This window comes from Mus caroli, unplaced genomic scaffold (genome assembly GCF_978045245.1).
Source record: "Mus caroli unplaced genomic scaffold, Mus_caroli_1 scaffold_1, whole genome shotgun sequence".
Lineage (NCBI taxonomy): Eukaryota > Metazoa > Chordata > Mammalia > Rodentia > Muridae > Mus > Mus caroli.
In genome coordinates, this window is record NW_028227256.1 from 60781152 (window position 1) to 60803368 (window position 22217).

At 41.8% G+C, this 22217-nt stretch overlaps 1 protein-coding gene across 1 annotated transcript in view; it reads left to right on the forward strand.

Moving 5' to 3' along the window:
- The window catches only part of Cpo (carboxypeptidase O), a 32996-nt gene extending 11165 nt beyond the window's left edge, over positions 1-21831 (forward strand). Inside the window, 10 exon segments of the mRNA XM_085832764.1 lie at positions 3747-3835; positions 6583-6684; positions 9846-9892; positions 9894-9945; positions 11022-11146; positions 12385-12446; positions 14484-14584; positions 14586-14702; positions 20751-20843; positions 21733-21831. Of these exon segments, the coding sequence (XP_085688890.1) occupies positions 3747-3835; positions 6583-6684; positions 9846-9892; positions 9894-9945; positions 11022-11146; positions 12385-12446; positions 14484-14584; positions 14586-14702; positions 20751-20843; positions 21733-21831 (887 nt within the window).
- Positions 21832-22217: the final 386 nt, after the last annotated feature.

A 22217-nucleotide genomic window follows, 5' to 3' on the forward strand; every position in this document is an offset into this window, starting at 1 on the left:
AGGGTTTCCCAGGATGATCACTTACCTCAACACTGTCAGTTTTCAATACAATTCTTGCAGGCCTAGCTAACGCAATAAAACAAGAAAAGATAATAAGCGGCTATAGTTTAGGACTGTATAAACCAAACTGTCTGCCTTTAAAGGGGAAATGAGTATACAGGTAGGAAAACAGAATCAACAACAATCCTGGAACTAAGAATGCATCAGGGCAAACTGGCTGACAGGGGAAAGGCCACTGACTTCCTACACATAGCAAAGAGCGAGTTGAATTTGAAAATAAAAAAAAAATGCTAGTGTGCCTGAAATGAAGTATTTGTAACACATCTCTTCAGGGAAACATATGGAGCACAAATGGAAGACACCAAAAAACTGAATGGCTGGGGAGATATTTCTGTTCACAGACGAAAGACTCAATATTGTCAGGATATCGGCCCTTCTGAAGTTTATTTATAGACACAATGCAACCCCAAACAAAATCCTAGGGAGTTATTTTGTGGTTATTGACAAACTGATTCTAAAGATTTGTGGACAAATAAAAGAAACTGAATAGCCAACACAGTTTTGAAGGAGAATAGGGTCAGAGGAGCGTCATCACCTTATTTCAGATTTACTATAGCCTTACAGTTACCAGACAGTGTGGTATTGGCAAAAGAATAAACAAATAGATCAGTATAAGAGAATATGGGGCCCAGAAATAGGCCCACATGCACATAGTCTATTGATTTGGACAAAGGAGAAAAAATATTCTTTGCAGCAGATAGTGCTGGAATGACTAGAAACTCACAGACAAAACAGAGAAAGCACAGATATTAACTCAAAATCATATATCACTGTGGCACGGGAGGGCTGGCACAGTCTGTAAAGTGCTTATTATGCATGAGGACCTCAGTTTGATCTTCAGAATATAGTCCAAAATACTGGGATGGTGGCAAGTCCCTGTCATCCCAGCTCCGGAAAACAGACACAGACACATCATTGGGCTTGCCTGCCAGCCTATTCGTCCTGGGTGGTAATCTTTAGGCCAATGACAGACCTTTCTCATCTCAGAGGAGGTGGACAGCATTATTGAGGATGACAGCAAGGTTGACCTCTCTGGTATCCATGCACATGTGTCTTAGTTAGGGCTTTACTGCTGTGAACACACACCATGATCAAGGCAACCCTCATAAAGGACAATATTTAATTGGGGCTGGCTTATAGGTTCAGTGGTTCAGTCTGTTATCATCAAGGTGGAAGGATGGCAGCATCCAGGCAGACATGGGGCTGGAAGAACTGAAAGTTGTATATCTTCATCCAAAGGCAGACAGGAGAAAACTGGCTTCCGGGAAGTTAGGAGGAAGCCCTCTCAAAGCACCCCCCTCCACAGTGACACACTTCCTCCAACTATGCCACACCTACTCTAACAAGTCCACACCCACTTCAACAAGGTCACAACTCCTAATAGTGCCACTCTCTGGGCCAAGCATATTCAACCACCACAATATGTATGCACACACACACACACACACACACACACACACACACACACACACAAATTCTCATCTCATCTATAAGAACAAACATGCATGCATTCATACATACATACAAAAGCCCTTTACCCAAATGTTAAATATAAAACTATACAATTCAAGAATATGGGTTAGAAAGCCTAGATGATTCTGAGTATAACATTGACATTTTAGATATACCAGGAAAGGCTCAATCCATTAAAAAAAATGATATGCCAAAATTTAATAAATGTATAAACTTCTAACTCTTTGAAAGAAAACGTCAAGAAAACCAGATAATAGAAACTGAGATAAAATGTTTATGAAAGGCACATCTGAAATAAGAGTGTGATCCAAAATATACAAAGAACCCTGAAACTCAAACATTAATCAAAGGACTTGATAGGTATAATGTGGGCAGAGGACCCAAATGGATGCCTCACCAAAGAAAACACAAGCAGATGCAGAACCTAGGAAAAGGTCACCAGAAAACTGCAAATTAAAACTCCCAGCTGTGCCACAGTCGGCTGCAGCAGCCCACGTCTGGATGATCAACAGCAAAGGCCAATGAGCGGGCAGAGCAACCGGAACTTATTTGTTGCTGGTGGACATGCAGAACTGTCTTGACCAATTTTGGAAAGTGGTTTGTCAATTTATTACGGAACAAAACATGTGTTTATCATATGATTCAACAAAAGCACTCTTTGGTTCTCACCCATATGAACTAGGAACATGTCTGCACGAAATCATTCACATGTGTGCTTGTGACAGTTTAATTTATAACTGCCCATATAGAAAATAACCAAGGTGTCTTTCCACATATGAATGGGTGAGCTTTGGCAGAGCCATTGAACAGAGTATTACCCAGCAATGAAAACAGAGCTGCTGAGCTGTGAGAAGACATGGAAGAAATGTAAACATATTGCGGTGGTTTGAATGAGAGTGGTCCCAGCGTCTCATATATGTGAATGCCTGTTTCCTGGTTGGTGGAATGGTTTGAGAAAGATTAAAGACCACTCCAGTTGGCTCACTTCCTGTCTCATGCTTATTGTTTAAACACGTAAGCTCTCAGTTACTGCTCCAGCACCATGCCTGCCTGCTTGCTTCCATAATGGTCATGGACTCACCCTCTGAAACTGTAAGCAGGTGACCAATTAAATGTTTTCTTTTAAAAGTTGCCTTGGTCACAATAGCTCCTCATAGAAAAAAACCCAAGACACATATTAATAAGTGAAAGAAGCCAACCTGAGAAGGCTGTACAGTGTGACCACAGCTATATAATACTCTGGGAAAGGTCGGACTATGTAGATTGGGTGGTTATTACCATGGGTTTGAAAATGGAAGAACGGATGAGCAGAGCCCAGAGGACAGTTAGGCCACTAAAATTAATACTAGACTGGTTTATATGGACCATCAACTGTCTTTCAAATTCCATAGAATATACATCACTAGGAATGAATCCTACATGACTCTGGGTGACGATGTCTCAATGTGTTGTCATTGTTTGCATCTGCCGCACAGGGATTAGTTCTCACCAGGCGATTACGGTTGTGGTTAATATTAGAGTCTCTTCAGGCAGCTTGCCAGGGTTCAGGTCTAATAACACTTTCCCTGTGATCTGGTTTCTTCATCTCTGAAATAGAGATAAAGAGAATTCTGTCTCAACATTTTAGAGAGGAGTAAATGAGATTTAAATTACGTAGAATAGTGTCTGTCTCGTAAAAAGTTTCAGCTCAATAAATCTTAGCTATTACATCTTTTACAAACTTATACGCACTTTTATCCACAGTGCCTTATTGAGTTATTCTAGCCTCCCTGCTAGGCTGACATGATTGCCTTCATTCTGTAGACAAAGAAATCACATCTCCCAGTGGCTAAATACTTTCCCTCAGTATCATAGTAGGTAAACCACAGAGTTATTTCAAAACTGGCTTTGGGACTTCAAATCCTGTGTGCACTGCCTTCTATGACCTTTGAAATTTTATTTATATTTTAACTGTGTTTAGTGTGTGTGTGTGTGTGTCAAGTGCTCATGGAAACCAGAAGAGAGTATCACATTGTCTAGCAGTGGAGTTACAAGGAAACTCTGAGCTATCTGACATGAGTGCTGGCAACTGAACTCTGGTCTTTTGCAAGAGAATTAAATACTTCTAACCTTATAGCCGTCTCTCCATCCCCTTTGTGACCTTTTAAATCATCCTTCTATTCTTCAGGATGTCCTGATGCCTTCACTATTTTATGTCTTTCTTTCCATTCCAGATCCCCCAGCACAGCACAGACAAGAGCTTGTCAGTCCACAGGGGAGCTTTGAGACCTATTCCTATGACAGATACCATCCCATGGGAGAGGTGAGTTAGGACACACAGTATGAAGGATGGTGTTGCTGGAGGTCACAGCCTGTTTTAGGATATACCAGGGATGGCCATACTGTTAATGTTAATATTCACAAACCAGATTGGCTCAGACTGTGAGGTGAAGGCTTGCTAAGTTGAAGGAGCTTCCAAACACCTCCTCCACCACTAGCACCACCATGGAAACTACAGAACCCGGTAATGTGAAATAAAAAGACAAATTAATAGCACAAAGAAAGGGGAAGAGGGCAGCTTCGTGTGAACTGGGACAGTAATTAACACTTCTTTGGCTTTGTCATATCCTCAGGAAGATTTGAGAAGCACAGGGTTGGTGGTTGTGTGAGTGTGAGGCACAAGGAGTTGTGTTTGGCTGAAAATGTAGGGTTTTGGTTTTTTTCCTTGCTGGATTCATGGGCTCAGCAGTAGTTCTCTGAGGGAAAAGCCTTTTGCAGAGAAGCATTTGTAATGCTATGAAGATGCTCAGTGGCTTCCAAAAGTAGGTAGTGAAAAAATAGCTCTTGTGTGTATGTCTGTGTGATACCAGATACCACACTCGGTTTTTTTTAAGGTGTAAACTTCTAAAACTAGAGTGGCTACGTTCAAGGAGATACACATCTAAATGTCGTAGATAAATGGACAAATTGCCTTGAAAATAGGCGTTACCAATTTGTACTCTCCACACCTGACGATAGAGTATCATTTTTCCAGAATATTTTTTTTTTCAGAATGCCAGGAAGAATTTGAGCCTTCCTCTGTAAAAGTTAACCTCAAAGAACTGTTGGCTCCCTGGCTTTGAAGATGATGTCAGGGGACCCCTGAGAATCTGCTGTAATGGTCAATGTTGACAATTTGACAAGAGCCATGTCACCTGTAAGGGACACCTGTGAGGGACTGTCTTGATTGGGTTATTAAGGTGGGAGGCTCCACTTTAAAGAAAGACTTGGGTACCAGACTGCAGGAAACAGGAAGCTAGTTAAGCCCACACTTTCATCACCCTCTTCTTCCTGATTCTGGACACAGTGTAGCCAGATACCAAGTTCCAACCTTCAGTACTTCTCCATCACAACAGAATGTACTTTCAGACTGTGAGCTGAACTTAGTCCTTTATCCTTCAAACTGCATTTGTCAGAGGATTGTTATCACAGTGGCCTACAGTAATGCAGGCAGCCTGTTTCCATGTAGGAGCACATCTGGCTTGGATATTAGCTGACCATGTGACCTTGATGTAGCCATTTAGCTCCTCCTCCTCCTCTCCCCCTTCTCCCCTCCTCCCCTCCTCCTCCCCTCCCCTTCCTCCTCTTCCTCCTCCTCCTCCCTCTTCCTCCCCCCTCTTCCCCCCTTCCTCCTCCTCCCCTCCTCCCCCCTCCTACCGTGGTAATGATAAGGTTGGCTGCATTATCACTGATTAGGCAATAAGTGAATATACCCCTGCCTCTTCCAGGTGCTGCTATTTATAGCTTTATTTAAACTTAAGCTATCTGCATCACAGGTGTTTATGTTACCTATGTCATTGAAATTGTCTTTTGTTAAGTATTTACTATGGTATTAACAACTTTTCTGCATAGTCTGCATGTCAATACAGACTCAAATTTTAAAAATAATTTGTTTTCTCCAAGTAACTATTATTTCCTGCAATTCAACAGCTACATAGAAATTCAGGTGTCTTGAGGCCTGAGAGATGTGGATGGCTACCTGAATATGTCTTAATTTTTTTCACTACATTTCCTCTTGTGGAACCCAAGTTATGGATTTATTGGTCACAGTATAATATCCCTTCAAAGACTGATAAATATGATTTATAATTAAATCAGCATCTACTCAGGTCTATTAAGTTAAATCAAAATTATTATCATGTGCTTGACTTAGAAACTTCAGTAAGCATATTCTGGGAAGGGCATACATGGGTGTTAACTAATCTTATAACATTAACAATGGATGCTTTGGTGTACTAGTCTCCTTTTCATTACTGTAATGAAATACCCTAAGCAGGTGAACTATATAAAGAAAGGGGGTTTAACTAACTTGCAGTGTGGGAAGCTGAAAGTCCAAACAGTATGTGTCAGCCTCTGGTGAGGACCATCCACCTCAGCTACATCATCTCCTGGTGAATGGCAATGATATCATCAATCAGGAAGCCAAAGGGAACTGCAGGGACCAGGCTTAAAACCTTACCCTATTTCACTCTCAAGAATACTCACTCCAGTAGAACCAATATTCCTTGTGATACAGGAATCCAAATGACCTAAGGACCCACCACCACTACACATGCTTCTTCCAGGCTTTGTATACCCTACATTGCTATACTAGGTAGGGATCAAGTCAAATGAACTGTTAGGACACAGAAAATGTCCAACCAGGGCTCTTTGACTGCTAAGAGAATCCCACAAAACAAGCCTGGCCTAAAACCACTACTGTGTGAAACATGAGGGTTAATTCTGATGGCTGTGTGCAGGACATGCACAGTGCAGTTTCTGACATGTCACTGGTAGATTATCAAAACTATTCATTCTCAACTGCTCGTTTGCAAAGGTCAGTGGGGATGATCTAAGAGTCAGTACCCCAGGAGGTCTTGAAATGAAGTGAGAAGGAGGAGGCAATATGCCATTGCTTTGCTTTTTCTGTTTTGTTTGTCCAAAAGCCTTCTGCAGTCTAGAGCAGAGTCTTAGTGGAAAAAAGCAGCTATCTCAATTGGGGGCAATCAAGCAATCTGCCTAGTGACAGCTCTGTCCTTTGGGTTGTTTCAGATCTATCAGTGGATAAGCCAGGTCAGCGGGAAGCATGCAGGAGTGCTGATGCAGCATTTCCTGGGAATGACCTATGAGACCTGGCCCATGCACTACTTGAAGGTGAGTGCAGAGGCTGAGCCCGACTGTGCTGGCCGAATCTGCCCCAGCAGACTTCGCACAACCCAGAGGCTCTCTAGGAAGAATTCAAAGCTCAGTGTACAAGCCCTTGCCTTTTCTATCCCAAATTAGGTTTTTATACACGTGCCTTCTTCATAAAAGGTTCTGAGGCAACACAGGACCCAAACACAGCAGGAACTTGTCAGTGGAGCACCCTAGTGAGGATGCATTAGAAGCAGCTTGCTTTTCATCTCTTCTGTTCTTCGGTGGTGATGGTGGTAATTTTTCTTCTTCTCCTCCTCCTCCTCTTCTTCCTCCTCCTCTCCGTCCTCTTCCTCCCCCCTCCCCTCCCTCCTCTCCTGTCCTCCCTTCCCTTCTCTCCCCTATCCTCCCTCCCTCTCTCCTGCCCTTCCTTCCTTTTACTTGTGGCTGGATGTACTTGTATAGGTCAGGAGTTGGTTCTCTTCTTCCACTCTAAAAGTGCTGGAGATCAAACTCAGGTTGTCAGGGTTGGAAGCAAGTGTCTTTTCCCACAGAAACATTTTGTTAGCTCAAATGTTTTGTTTTAAAAAGACATCCCCTGCCCCCACCTGTGTTTTAAAAACAGAAAACCTTTGTTTATTATTCTTTGACTTTATCATGAGGAATTAAAACCTCACAGGAGGAGTAAGGTGATTTATACAAGGTCAAGGTCACATAACAAGACAATTGCATAACCAAAGAGGTAGTTAGGGCCCCAATTCTCCTACCTTTTGCATGTAATGTGGTTGTTTTGTTTTGTTTTGTGTTTTAAGGGTCTGAGGTCTGTCACTCTTCCACAGGGTCAGAATTTCTAAGCCTTCAAGTCTGGATCAGGGAGTTTCTACTCTGACGGGACATTAGTATCACCTGTGGAGTCTAGCCAACTAATCCTACTGTCTCAGTGCTTCCCACAGAGATGGTGGCTTGATTGTTCTAAGATGGAACAAGTTCTGACGTCAGCCAAGTCCATGGTCAGACACTAAAAGTGGCCTTTCTCTTTCATCTCCTCCTGTCTTCCCATCCCCTTTTCTGTCATATAGGGGATGAACTACACACTAAGCAAGCTGTCTACCACTAAGCTACATCCTCATCCCTTTTGATTTTTTTAGGTACAGATTCTCACAAGTAGGTCAGAATATATGCCTGTACAAAATAAGTCTTCAAAGGGTGGTCCTTAGTCCCTCACCATCAGCAGCATCTGGGAACTTGCTACAAAGGCACATCCTCGGGTCTCACTGCATCTCTGATAACAAATACTCTGGAGGCATGTGGAGTGCCCAGCCACTTGTGTTTTAACTGGCCTAATCTTGATAATTCTGAAGTCTACGAAAGGTAGTCTTGCCAACAAGCTTCGGGGGACTGTGGTATGGTTGTGTAAGACTGTACACCATGAGCTACTTCTATTATTGTATGCAGTCATGTGGAGGGCAGACGAATCCATGAGTGAGTGAAGTCTGCATATTTTGACCCGGGCATGGCCATGTTGAGGACTGCAAGGCCTATGGAAACAATTCCCCCAAGCTCATATTTATATGGGCCAAGCTCAAGGGCTCCCACAGCTTTCCTCGGGAGGCTAAGTGAGTATTCATGAAGGACTGATGAGTGTATGCAAAGACTCACAACTGCAGCTTCCTCCAGATGTTTACAGCCTGAGACCGCTCACCTACAAAGACCTCCTATAGCGCTTAGTCAACCCTTCCTGCTATGCTGTACCATGCTGAGATTCCAGGTTGCAGTGATTAGAGGCCTGACCCTGGCTTTGCTGTGCAAAAGACTGTCTTTTCCTCATTCCCTTACTGCTGCCCTCGTCAAGGTTCCAGGCAGGTCCCAAACCTTCAGGTACAGGCACAGGCATGGAGGATGTGGTATCCAGGGTAATTTACAAGAACCAAAATCACTGCCTCAGACAGACTTAACTGAGAGATGGACTGATTGGTGGTGTTAAAGAGCTGGCACCAGTCAACCTGAGTTTTGATAGACACTAAAACTCTAAGCTGAATCAACTAAGATGCCTCAACTTCCTTTGCCCAGGGCAAGGATAAGTAAAATAATACAAATATAATAAAGGGGTAATAAAGATAATCACCCAATGAACCCACATATGATCATAAAAGGAGTAATTTTAGAAGAAAATGGGGGCAAGAGGGTGTCAGGAATCATCCTTGAAACCTCGAGAGGCAGGGGAAGCTATGAGAGAAAGGTCCCTTCAATATGACAACCCCAGTCATGCTTTGCTTCAGCTTGTAAGAATCATATGTGAGGGGAAGAGCCTTCATCAGCTCTCTTCCCAAGACTTTTCCAAGTAGCCTGGTCTAGGCCATTAACAAATCCAGGGCAGATACAACTGTGATAGCCTGGGACTGATCGGAGCCCCTTCTCCACCAAAGAGAACACACAATTGTCAGCATGATTCCACGCACTTCTAGGGAGTGAGCAGATTCTTCCTGGTGGAAGTCAACATCAGGAATAGCAAATAGTCAAGGAGGGAAGAAGGCAGATAGATGTCTGTGGAGAGAGGAGTAACTTGGGAATTCAACAAGCACTGCACAGGGGTGTGGACTTTTCATCTAGTCACGGGTTGGGGAGGTTTAAATGAGGGGTTGATCCATTGTGAACTAGCTTTGATTCTTGACCATCACAGCTGATATGCTTTGTCTCTATGGGTGAGCTATGTGTATAAAACCTGTAAGCATGTTATGCATGCATTGTAGCTTGTGGAACAGTTGACTTGAACTTGAGGTAACTTTGCCTCTGTTCTTCTCCAGAGTGTTGGGATTAGAGGTATATGCCACCACTCTCAGGGCTGTCAGATGATTCTATGTGCAATAAAGATTGTCACTGCATAATTTACTTTTATTTGCAACTGTGGACTGATTTTAGAATACAGGGAAACTGATGCTTTGGATGGGTGTTCTGGGGAGTCAGCTGCACTGTCCTGGGGACAGTTATCAAGGTCACGGGCAGGAGAACCAGGTAGCAGAAAAAAGGACTACATTGATGGGTCTCTACCCGTATCCTTGCCACCATCTGGGAACCCCAGAGGGAAGTAAGAAAGGGTACTCTAGGAAATAAAAACCTGGTGACTTTGCTTGGTGGCTTATACTAGTGACTATTTGATTATGGATCCTGAACGTCCTCTCTAGATAAGCTTAGCATCCAGCAATCCCAAGAAGATCATTTGTATGGAGTGTATTGGAATGGATTGCCCCTGCTTTTTGCCAGTGGATTTTGAAAGAGGAAAGTGTCTGTAGTTGCCTCATAATGTTAAATAATGCCACTGAGTACCTGTCCACTGAGCACCTGTCCACTGAGTACCTGTCCACTGAGCACCTGTCCACTGAGTACCTGTCCACTGAGTACCTGCCCACTGAGTACCTGTCCACTGAGCACCTGTCCACTGAGTACCTGTCCACTTCTGGGCTCTATAGAAGCACACTTCTTTCCCTGTAACTGTACTAAATTAACCCCGCACTTTAAGTGAAATGGAATTAGTGAGTAGCCTTGCCAAACACTAAATATCCTGACTTCATTCCATTGCATCCAAAAATCATTTTTTATTGGAAGGAAAACTTGCCTAAATGTAGAAGAATATGCATATTGGAGGTCAGAGATAACATTGAATCTTGTCAAATAGTATTAGGAAACATTTCGAACACTGAGAAATATTTCACCTAGCTTCTCATCTACTGTGAGAGCATAGAAATGACAACCTGTGTGTCTGTTGTGTGGGTTCAGGATATTTCCCATATGGAAAACACTTTCCCCCCTCCTCTTCCCTTTAGGGAGTAAGACAACTTTAAAATAATACATTTTGATTAGTCTTTTTGGAAACACAAATATAAAAGGTAACCCGGGAAGAGTCATTCCTAAGACTCAGAGCAGAAATGCTAACTGGGAGAAGTACAAATTAGCTCCATTTCATACCTACTGAGTTATAAACTCTCAAGGGGCTGGGGACAAGGACAGATACAGCTTCAAAGTCAGTGTTCTGTTATTGTTTTGAGACAAAGTCTTACTACTTAGCCCAGGCTAGTCCCAAACTCACTGTGTAATCATGAACTTGGGGTCTTTTTGCCTTGTTTTGCCTTTGGAGTGCTAGGATGACAGGTGAGTCACCACACTCAGATGGGTGCTTTAACAGATCTGTCAGATGACACTATTTGCAATCAAATTTGAGAGCCACTACTCAAAAGTCCATGGCAGTTAAGGAGGAACTGGTGGCTCTTATAATTAAGTTGAGATTTACAGAAAATGAGAAGAGAAATATTTCTTCATAGAATCATTCCAGATGTTTCTTTTTTAATTCTCAGATTCTGTAGAATGATAAAAGACAATTTATCAGCAATAGAATGATCAGCAGGCTCCTTAAGGAACCAGACTTATTTGTGCTTCCTGTCCTGAACACCAACAGTTATATCTACACTTGGGCAACAGTGTGGACACTGTGGGCCAGGGTTATTTATATTCACACACTGAAGATCTACTTGATTCATTCTTCCTATGTCCACCGTTCTAGATGTGGAAATATTTTCTAGCCATGTAAAGAAAGAAGCCCCATTTGATAGCTTTCATCAAAGTCAATTTTGGATGTGGAAGCCTCACACTTCCTGAGAGTTGGGACCTACTATGGGTCTTATCTAAGGTTTTTCCTCTTCCCAGTTTTCCATTTAGACTTAGTTCTACCATATTCTTGGTGTTATGGCTTGCTTATTACATGATTAATGTTATATTAATATACATCTCATATACTAACCTGCATCTACCTTAGACCTCTTCTAGACACATGAGGGGGAACAGATGACATCTAAATACTAAACTGGCCTGTGGCTTTCAATGTGATCAACCCAGAAGATTGAATGTCCCGGGCTTCTAATGTAGTAAATAGCAGAAAGTGTTTTCCATACAATATGTATAAAGCATGTCACTCCCTAAATGAGAGCCCCTTTTCTAGAGAACACCCTTCTTCCTCTCTTCCATCATTTACCAGAGCTCCCCCTTTCTAGAAAGCACCCCCTCCTTTCCCTCTTCCATCCCTCCTCACAGCTCTCTCTTTGAGCCTCTTCTCTAGAACAGCCATTGTGGCCCTGCGTAAGAACGAAGGGCCCGTGACCTTTCCTGGTGATACTTGCCGTTCTCCTCACTTCTCCTCAGCAGTCTTCTTCCAAACATGGGCAAAAACCAAACAAAAACCAAAACAACAAAACAAAAATAAATCATTTCTAATACACCTGAAATAGCTTTCTTCATTTGTCAAGCTGTTTGCTTTTCATCTTATACAACTCAATCCTAAACAGTACCCAAAGCTGTCCATGCATAAGATCATGGCCGTAGACCCCACTTATCTGCTCTGGAATGAGAGGCCCAGCTAGTTTCAGTTGGATGGCTTACACACCTGTTCACATTGGTTTGTATTGCTGTTCCTAATATTGGGTGTTGCTGGCAAAACTAAAAGACACATATGGGCAAAGTTTACAATGATAAAGGCAAGGGTTTTGTATTTGTGTGTGTGTGAGTGAGTATGTGTGTATGTGTGTGTGTGTCTTGGTTTGGTTTGGTTTTTTTGGTTTGTTTGTTTGTTTATAATTCTAGGAAGTGTTTTTTATGTTCAAGGGCTACCCACCATTATTGACACTGATATATGAAACCTTTGCATATCAACACCCCATGGTTGCTCGGACTCAGGAGCAATCATAGTGGCATATGCTTTAGAACAGATCTCAATTGGAATTTCAATGTCCCCTGGTGTACCAAGTACCTGCTCAGCAGACAAACTGATTATCCTCATCATCATCACCGCCGCCACCACCACCACCACCACCACCACCACCAAATAAATAGTAAAAAAAAAGAAGCATGGTGGATTACTAAACATCACTATTTTTGAGGAATCTATACAGTTTCTTGGGCATTCTTATTGCTTTAGTTTCCTTTAAAGAGATGGTATCATCTATACAGTACTCAAGTGCAGAACTCTTTTCAATGAGACTGGCTAAGCAAGGACATAGTAGTCCTCACTAGTGTCTTAGTTGGCGTTTCTATTGCTGTGATGGAACACCATTATTGGATAATGTTTTTGTGCACCATGTAAAGATTGTCTTTGTATTATTTAAAGGTTGATTTCCGTACTGACAGAGAATTGAGTACAGGCCAGACCTTTGTATTGTAATTTTTATGAAGCATCACCTGCCCCAGTGTTTTATAACATTATTTTCCATCACCTTCTGATTGGTTCAATAAAGATATGACGGCCTGTAACTGGGCAGGAAAGGAAAAGCAGACCATCAGGGCAGAGATAGGAACTCTGGGAAATAGTCAGGCCGGGTGATTCACCAGCCTGACATGGAGGGTGTTTGATATATGGAGACTGAAGTAGAGATAATGGGCCATATGGCAAAGATGGATTAGTATAAGTGGGCTATTAGGTTATACGAGCTAGTAGGGAACAAGCCAGAGCTATAAGGCCTAAGCACTTATAAATAAATAGAAGTCTCTGTGTCATTATTGGAAGCTGGCTGGTCAGGACAGTCTGGTGATACAGCATGGCCAAAAATCAAGTTGGGGAGAGAAAGGTTTATTTGGCTTATTCTTCCACATAAGTCTTCATCATGGAAGGAAGTTGACAGGAACTCAAAATGGGCTGGTACCAGGATGCAGGAGCTGATGAAGAAGCCATGGAGGGGTGCTGCTTACTGGCTTGCTCAGCCTGCTTCCTTTCTTTCTCTCTCTCTCTCTTTTAAATTTATTTGTTTTATGTATATGAATACACTGTGGCTGTCTTCAGAAACACAAGAAGAGGGCATCAGATCCCATTACAGATGATTGTGAGCCACTCACTGCGTAGTTGCTGGGAATTGAACTCAGGACCTCTGGAAGAGCAATCAGTGCACTTAACCGCTGAGCCATCTCTGAGGCCCTTCTGCAACCCCTCAGCCTGCTTTCTTATAGAACCTAGGACCAAAGCAGAGGGATAGTAACACCCACAATGGATTGGGCACTCCCCCATCAATCATTAACTATGAAAATGTTCCACAGGCTTGCCTATAGCCTGAGCTCATGGAGGCATTTCCTTAATTGAGGTTCCATTCTCTCAGAGGTTCTCTCTCAGATGATTTTAGCTTGTGTCAAGTTGACATAAAACTAGCCAGCACAAGTAGTCAGAATATGTTTTAAGCCATCACTTGGTTTTAAAATATATAGCTCACCATCAAGAAGATTAAAACCAGAATGCTGGCTTTGGATATTTTTTACAGCAGGAGGCAGACAGCATGCAGAGTAAACATTTATTTCTCCTTCAGACATTTCTGTGTTTCCACATCTTGATATGCTTGAAGCATTGGAAGCAAATGAAGAATTAGGGGTGAGTAAGAACACTGCCACTCATCATATGCAAAGGTTAAGATGCACTCTCCATAGCTTGGTGGTCTTGGAAAATTGCTTCATCTTTCTGTTTCTTTCTTTTTTCTTTCACTTTATTTTGAACATTGGCCACATAATCCCACCTTGTCCAAAGTCCATTATGCATGTTAAATGTGATGTCACATAGGAGGTGCACTGACCTAGCATATAGGGGACTTTGTTATTACTAACATGGGTCCTTTCAAAATAGCTCTGATGGGACTCAGGCTTGTCCTTGGCTGATGATATAGTCGATTAACTTACAGGACTGACTTGACAGCCAAGGACAAGTCTGAGGACCGTGAGCAACCAGGTTTGCTACTCACCCTGACTCATTTGTAAACTGAGATCATGACGTTCTGTCTGAGACCTTCTGTATTTTCCAGGTATCGGCATGTCCTTAAACTGCCAAGATGTAACATTCTGTGGGATAGAACTAATGTCAGAACCAGAGACTAACTCCATCTCAAGCCTAATAGAAAGCAAAGAAAAAGAAAAAAAGAAAGAAAGACATCCTGTGCTTCCTGACCACGTGCTGTTATGGGCAGCTCATTCTCACACCATATGGCTACACCAAAAATAAACCAAGTAAATACGAACATATAGTGACTCCACAGTGCCAAGGCCTCTGGACAAACCTCCACAGGGTCACTTACCTGCCATCATTTAATTGTCATTTCCAAGAGATTCTGGATCTATTCTCCACCCCCCTCCCCACGTCCCAATCCTTATTTTCTTTTTCTTGCTTTTTGTACCTTGCCAGATGCCTGCCAGGAAGACTCGGGGTTAAATGCTGCTTTACCTACGTTAATTAACTACCTGTTTCATGAAGTGTCAAGTTGGGAGACATCTTAGGTGTTCGACTCTAATATAAATGAGATGATTATGTTAATAATCTTCAGAAATGCACTCTCCTTTCTGCACATTCTCTCGAAGCTCCATTCAGCTATTACAGCTTTTGAACCATGTTTTTAAAATGGCCAGCTGTTTGCAGAATATGGCACATCTAAAATAACATGGCTAAGTAATATCTGTTCTCTCTTCTAAGTACAATGCTTTCTTTTCTTCTAGACTTCTTGCAGCATTTGTCCAGGAACATTTGTAAGAGGAAGCGCCAGGGAAATGCAAGCCAGGGCAGGGAGCCTGTGTTTTGTTTTTTTCAGGTCCTTCTCTAAAGCTGTGCTTGTCCAAGCTCTAGTGGGTAGACTTGCTGGAAAGAGCTGGGCTCTTTGCCCTTTTGTGAATCCTCAGACAATAGTCATGAATCAAACAGAGGGCAAAGGCAGAATGTTGTAATGTATCATTATTTTTTAACTGAGTCTTTTCCATTTTAATTGTGGCAAAATACACTTAGCATAAACGAACAGAAGCAACCATCTTTAGGTGTATAGTTCAGAATATTCAGTGTTGTGAACCAACCCCCAGAACAGACTCACTGAGAGTACCTGGTACCCATCACATGACACCTCCCCATTTTCCTCTATGCTCAGCTGTGGCAAACCCCAGTTTTCTTTCTGCACCTATGGGTTGTCTAGATACCTTACATCAACGGATTATGACTGGCTTATTCAACATAGCATAATATCCTCTGTACATCTTTTGAAGGGTGTGTCACAATTTCCTCTTTTGACTTTTGATTGTGAGTCTTAGCTGTTAATGGCCAAACTGTTTCCCCAGATCTGGATTTCTTTCCTTTCAAAGAGCAATTAATATTCCAGTGTGTGTATAAATAATGTTTTGTTTCTTTACCCATCATTGGATATTTGGGTTTATTCTACCTTTCATGAATTGTTAATAACACCACTAAGAATATTTCCATGCAGACATCTCTCCAAGACTCCATTTTACTTCCTTTGGACATATAGATGTCCAAATGGCCTAGGTGGTAATTCTACTTTTGATTTTTTTTTAATTTGATCTGCTGTTTTCCATTTTGGTTGTACAATTTAAAGCATCTATCTACAGTACATCAGCTTATGCTTTTCCATAGTCTTGACAATGCTTGTTATTGTTTAAATTAAAAAAAAAAAAGAAGTTCCTTGTTGTGTGCAGGTGATAGTGAAGATGACAGCAAGTCTTACACTGCTGTTGGTATCCAAGAGGCCAGGTGATCTCTCTCGGTTATTTTTCCTCCTGCCCTTTTCCCACTGAGGTATGACCCATAATGAATAGGCAGAAGCTAAATGCTAATCCACTAAAGACCTTTGCTGAAGGAAGCCTTCCCCAGAAATCAAAAGAATCCCCCAAATATCTTTCTTGAGGCCACTTTTTCCTTTCATAGTTACAAGATTTATACTATATGATCATTTTGAAATATGTACAAGTAACTAAAATTTTCTTGGATTATTACAACTTGCAAAGGGATTTTAAAGCCATTATCTCGCTTGACTCTTGTGATGACGCAATAAAATCCTTTTGGGAATATATAAAGAGAGCTTAAGCTAGCTACATTCCCAGAATCCCTGCAGGAAGAAGATGGTAGAGACCAATCCCTCTGGGTTAGTCCTCTGCATGTTTAATCACCTGTATCATCCTCACAAAGACCCTCTGCTTAGAAAGGATTTTTGACTTTTTGAAACCACTAATCAATTTAGATCTCCAGTCAGTCATGGGCTCCTTTACCCTCACTTATAATCCCTGGCACTTTTTCCTTTAATAGAGAAATTCATGGAAATACAGTTACTAGTTATGAAGCTTAGAACTAGACCCATTCCCCAGTTTCCATGATAGTTACTATAGATTTCTCTTTGAGAGAACTGAAACAAAGTCAGATAGATCGCCAGAGACATTGTAGATCTTCAATGGAAAGGTGTCTTTGACCAACAGAAAGGTCTTCATGGGCAGATTATAATTTTTCAATGTAATATCTCAATATCTTTTCATAGGAATGCCACTCCTTTTGGTTCAGAAGTAGAGATATGATACGATCTATATTCAAAAGTCAGAGGGTGTCTTGTTGTTGATTGCTTTTCTTGTTTGAGCACTGTGGCCACAGGGAGTGACTTAGATCAAGAACTACTGGAAAGTAATCGTAAAATGAAAATATTGGTAAATCATTGGTTCCATATGGAGGAACCAGTCAACTTTTCTGTGTCTTTCACAGTCTTGAGTGTTGAACAGTAAGCATAATTTTGATAGGAAGTATAAGAAATTTGTACTATGTGTCAACCTTATTAATTCATGGCAGCATTTTTGGGTTCCTACGGAAAAGCTATAGCAATATGAACAATTGTATATATACATATATACATATACATCAGAATTTTATTGTTTTATGTGCTGGAACTATTTATAATTGAACTCTGCACATCAGTGTCTGTACTCTGTCTCAAGCAGCTTCTTCTGACACATCAGAGCCTTTAACTGAAGCATCTGTACATCTGCTTGTAAATATGTCCTTACAGCCCAGCGCAAGAGCTGCTGAGCAGGCTAGAGAGCTTTAGCAATATATCATGTTCCACTGGAAAGGAGGTTTTATCATTTTTTTTACTAGGAAGCACTTTCAAGTAGAAAAGATGGCTACAGATAACATCTCTATATAGTCACACAGTATAGTTCAGGGGAAAAGTCTACTCAGGAATTCTGCCCTAAGATGAATTAAGTGTTTGGCCTGATGTGGGGCCAGAGCAAGTGGATCTCTGTGAGTTTAAGGCCAGCTTGGTTTACAAAGCAAGTCCCAAGCCAACTAGAGCTACACAGTGAGACCCTATCTCAAAAATTAAAACAAAACAAAACAAAAACAAACAACCCCCAAACCCCAAACAAAACACAAATTAAACAAAACAACAAAAAGCTATCTATGGAATCTTTATTTCATCTTCTCAGAAAGGGACAAATCTAACTGTAGGCTAGAATTCTCAGAAAGGGACAAATCTATCTGTAGACTAGAATCACAATTCTCTTTTTTCTACTTCCTCATAGTAATTAATAATAGAAAAAAAATCCTAAGAGTCTTTTGCCAACAAAGAAGGGAAAACGAGTTTGCTATCCCACCCCTAAGATGTAAAGAACGTGAACTTCAGAGAATAAAATAAATATAGGCTGGCTATGGAGTAGTTGTTTTGCGTGAGCTTCAGAAATGAAAAAAAAAAAAAACCCAAACAAACTTAACAAACAAAAAAATACCACACACACATACACAATCAAGAAATAATTTGGACTAAAAAATGTGGCTTGGGGCTGATTCATGTGACACAAATAGAGATAAGGACCCACTCAGACCAGCTGGCAGGGAATTTTATTCAGAGAAGCAGAGGGACACACGTGAGTTACGCTGATTAGGAACAATCCTTTTCTTTGCCAGACGACGCGTGAGTGTAGTTGGTGAATCGTTGTCCACTGACTCCAGAACTGCTCTGCGTTTCACGGATGACACACCACAGCTCCCTGCAGCCTTTCTCTGGCCTATTCTCTTTTTCTTACCAGAGTTTTTCTCCTCCCCGACTCTCCCTTTCTCTCACAATATCCTCTTCCCAGAGTGAATGATGTGACTGCTTTATTCCCAGCATTTCCTTGGCTTTCTCTACCCCATTTCTCTGCTTTGGACAACACAACCCCAGGAACTGAGACAGACTCAGAATTGTTTTGGGTGAAAAGAGAAAGAATAGGTGAATGAGCAGAGATGGAGGGATTCCCAGCAGAGAGGGGAGAGAAGTAAGAAGCGCTTGCAAAGGTGTTTGTATGTGTGTGTGTGAGAGTCTGTGTATGAGTGTGTAAGTCTATGTGTGTATGAGTGAATGTGAGTGTATGTGTGAGTGTGTATGTGTGTGAGTATGTGTGTATATATGTGTGAGTGTGTGTTTGTGTGTGTGCATGAGTGAGTGTGTGAGTCTGTGTATGAGTGTGTGAGTCTGTATGAGTCTGTGTGTGTGAGTGAGTGTGTGTGTGTATATGTGTGTGTGTATATGTGTGTGTGTATGTGTGTGTCTGTGCATCTGGAGGCCACGTGGGATCAACTGGCATAAAGATAGATGGGAAGACAAGGAATGTATTAGAAGATGCAACAGACTAATTTTGGGGTAATGAGTCTGAGATAGAGTAATAGCAATGGAAATCAACATTGGTTGACTTTGAAGGGGAGAAAAAAGAAGCTAAGGAAATCTATAGAGTTTTACACATGTGCTGTAGTGCCATTATGCAGGACCAGTAATAGGAAAGTCAGAACAGTCTCATTGGTGAAAGACATATGAAAAGAAAGGTGGGTGTGGTTAGTGTGGGGTACCAACAGGCTACCTAGACATAAATGCATACAGAATGTCCCAAGTACCTAAAGGATGCTGCTGCCCTACCCCCTTACTACCACCACTACTTAATTCTTCCTTTGGAATTTCTCTAGTCTCCTCCCAGCCCTACCCAAGCACCACTGGATCACATTTTAGCACTCATCCGTGAATTTCAGAAAAGGAAAGGAGAAAGGGTTCTAAAACTAAGCCATTCCTAAGGGAGAGAGTGGGGGGAACTGATACATGTTCAAGTTCAGCCTGGATGCCTGTGACCAACACCTCTGAACATCACAGTGCAGGCAGGAATGACAAGTGGTTTTAGTGATGTCTGTGTAGAATCTAAGCATCTGGTGGATTGGCTATAATGTTGGGATGTCTGGAATCAGAAACTCTTAGAAGGTCTGTCAACCTTATGTGAAAAGTTTTATCGGGAGGTCAGTAAGAAGAGAACTTACCAGAAGTCTGACAAGTGATGAACTTTAGTCATGACTGATCTTGGGAGAGAATCTGCAGAAAGGAAGGTTGATACTTAACAGATCATCTAGTTCTGAGAGATTTCGTGTAGAATCAGGAAACGTGGAAGGAGAGGGATGTATCAAACATCTGTAAGAAAAAGTGAGTGGGTGAAACCACAACAGACTATGAACTAAGTGATGTGAAAGAGACAACATGGGAAGAAAGAGAAGCCAGTGGGGAGAGCAGGAAGAGATGTATGGAGAAGCTGTCATTTGAGAAAGTCCCTCAAGGTTGGGTAAATTCTGGTAGGTAGGGATTCTAGGTCCAGGCAGTAGCCTAAGAAAAGAAGGAGAAGCTAAGGGACAGCAAGGAAGTTTGTCTACAATGTGGGGTAAGTGTATAAAATATATTATACTGGAATGGTGGGTTAGGAACACATTATAGAAGAACTCAAAATCTAGGCTAGGTAGTTTGTGTTTATTTCAGTGGGCATTGAGCAATTACTGGAAGCTTTCAGCAGGATCAAGAACATGGATATGTGCATCTGGAGGCCACGTGGGATCAACTGGCATAAAGATAGATGGGAAGACAAGGAATGTATTAGAAGATGCAACAGACTAATTTTGGGGTAATGAGTCTGAGATAGAGTAATAGCAATGGAAATCAACATTGGTTGACTTTGAAGGGGAGAAAAAAGAAGCTAAGGAAATCTACAGAGTTTTACACATGTGCTGTAGTGCCATTATGCAGGACCAGAAATAGGAAAGTCAGAACAGTCTCATTGGTGAAAGACATATGAAAAGAAAGGTGGGTGTGGTTAGTGTGGGGTACCAACAGGCTACCTAGACATAAATGCTCAACAGGAGGTAAGAGAGAAAGTCTAAAACCTCAGGGGTAGATCTGTACAAAATATAAAACTCTTGGATTGTCGGATTTATTTTTAACAGCAACTCTCTCGGCATTTCCCACCTACAGATTCAAGTTGGACAGAAGGCGGCAAGCACACTGAAAGCAAAGCACGGAACCAATTATAGAGTTGGATCGAGCGCAGATATTTTATGTAAGAATACGCTTTCTCTTCTCCTCCTCCTTCTTCTTTAATGGTATCCAAGGCACGGGAGAAATCAATGAAGTTTAGAATGTGAGACGGGCCAAAGAGTAGGAGTTCCTAGGACCCACAGAGAGCTGGACGAATCAAAAATGACCAAAGATAAAAGCAAGTCTGTGGGATTCAGGATTATGCTCTCTGAGGTGGGTGCAAAGGAAAAACAACGATATTTCTGGCTCAAACCAGAATTTTCCCTGGCTTGAATTTAAAAGAGCTGGCAAGTCAGAAGGCACAGGAGTTAACAGGAAGGGAATTGTCCTTTGAGCCTTGGTCAGTTGGTGGCAGTCCCAGAGGATCCACCTGCCAGGAAAGCAGATTAGGGTTAAGGCTGGGGAAATAGTCAAAAGAGAGATTTCAGCTGACAGTGCATGCTCCTTCTCCAAATCTAAAGTACACTCTCACACCCACCTCCTAATCCCCACAACTACCCACCTTGTGGTCCCCATACTACCCCCATCTACAACCCTGCCTTTAGCTCCTGGGGCCCACCTAGCTAATATTTGTGTCATAATTGTCCTGTGATTCATTTGTCTGTCTGTTTTTTACATTCCTTTGTGAGAATTAGTCCGTTCCATTCTTGCCTTGCAATTTGATGCTGCCTCGTTTTTTGATCAACTGAGAAATTTTAACCAAGTCTCTGCTATGTTCCAGACACAAGGAAGAGCAAGGAGCCAAATAAAAATGCAGGCTCCATAGGGGCTTTTAACCAAGGATGAAGTGGTCCTAGTCAGAAACAGCTCCATCATTTTACTGGAGAAGCCTTTATTCGATGGCATGATGATGGAACTCTACCTTTCGAAGTCTGATTTCTACATTTTATCTTCCTGGTTTCATTTATATATAATGCTGTCAGGATCCTCAAAAGACTGGGATGGAGACCCTGGGATCCCCTTCTCATACACACTTGAGCTAATGGACAGTGGTACCCATGGGTTTGCTCTGATATAGTGCGTATGTGAAGAAACCAAGGTTGCCAGTCTCTTAGTCCTTGATGATGTTTATGAGAATTTCTGGTCCACCAACAGTGCCAGGAAGGGGGCAATCACAGTCTCAGCACTGACCATGCTGTACTTCTTCACATCTCTCCTTTAAGTGTGTCCTACCCTGTCCCACTTAGCCCCCAGTGATGGGAATGTGGTTGGGGTGAATGTGTGTGTTGTACAGAAACCAAACCCTGGAACTAAAACCGCTCTATATTCTAATAAAGAGTCATGCTAGCATTTTAAACATTTGTTTTGCTGGTAATTAATTTTTATTGCTCCATGAGACTGTTGTATTACTTAGCTATTAACAACTATAAAGCTATAAACTAAACCCTTCTAAAATTCAGTGGA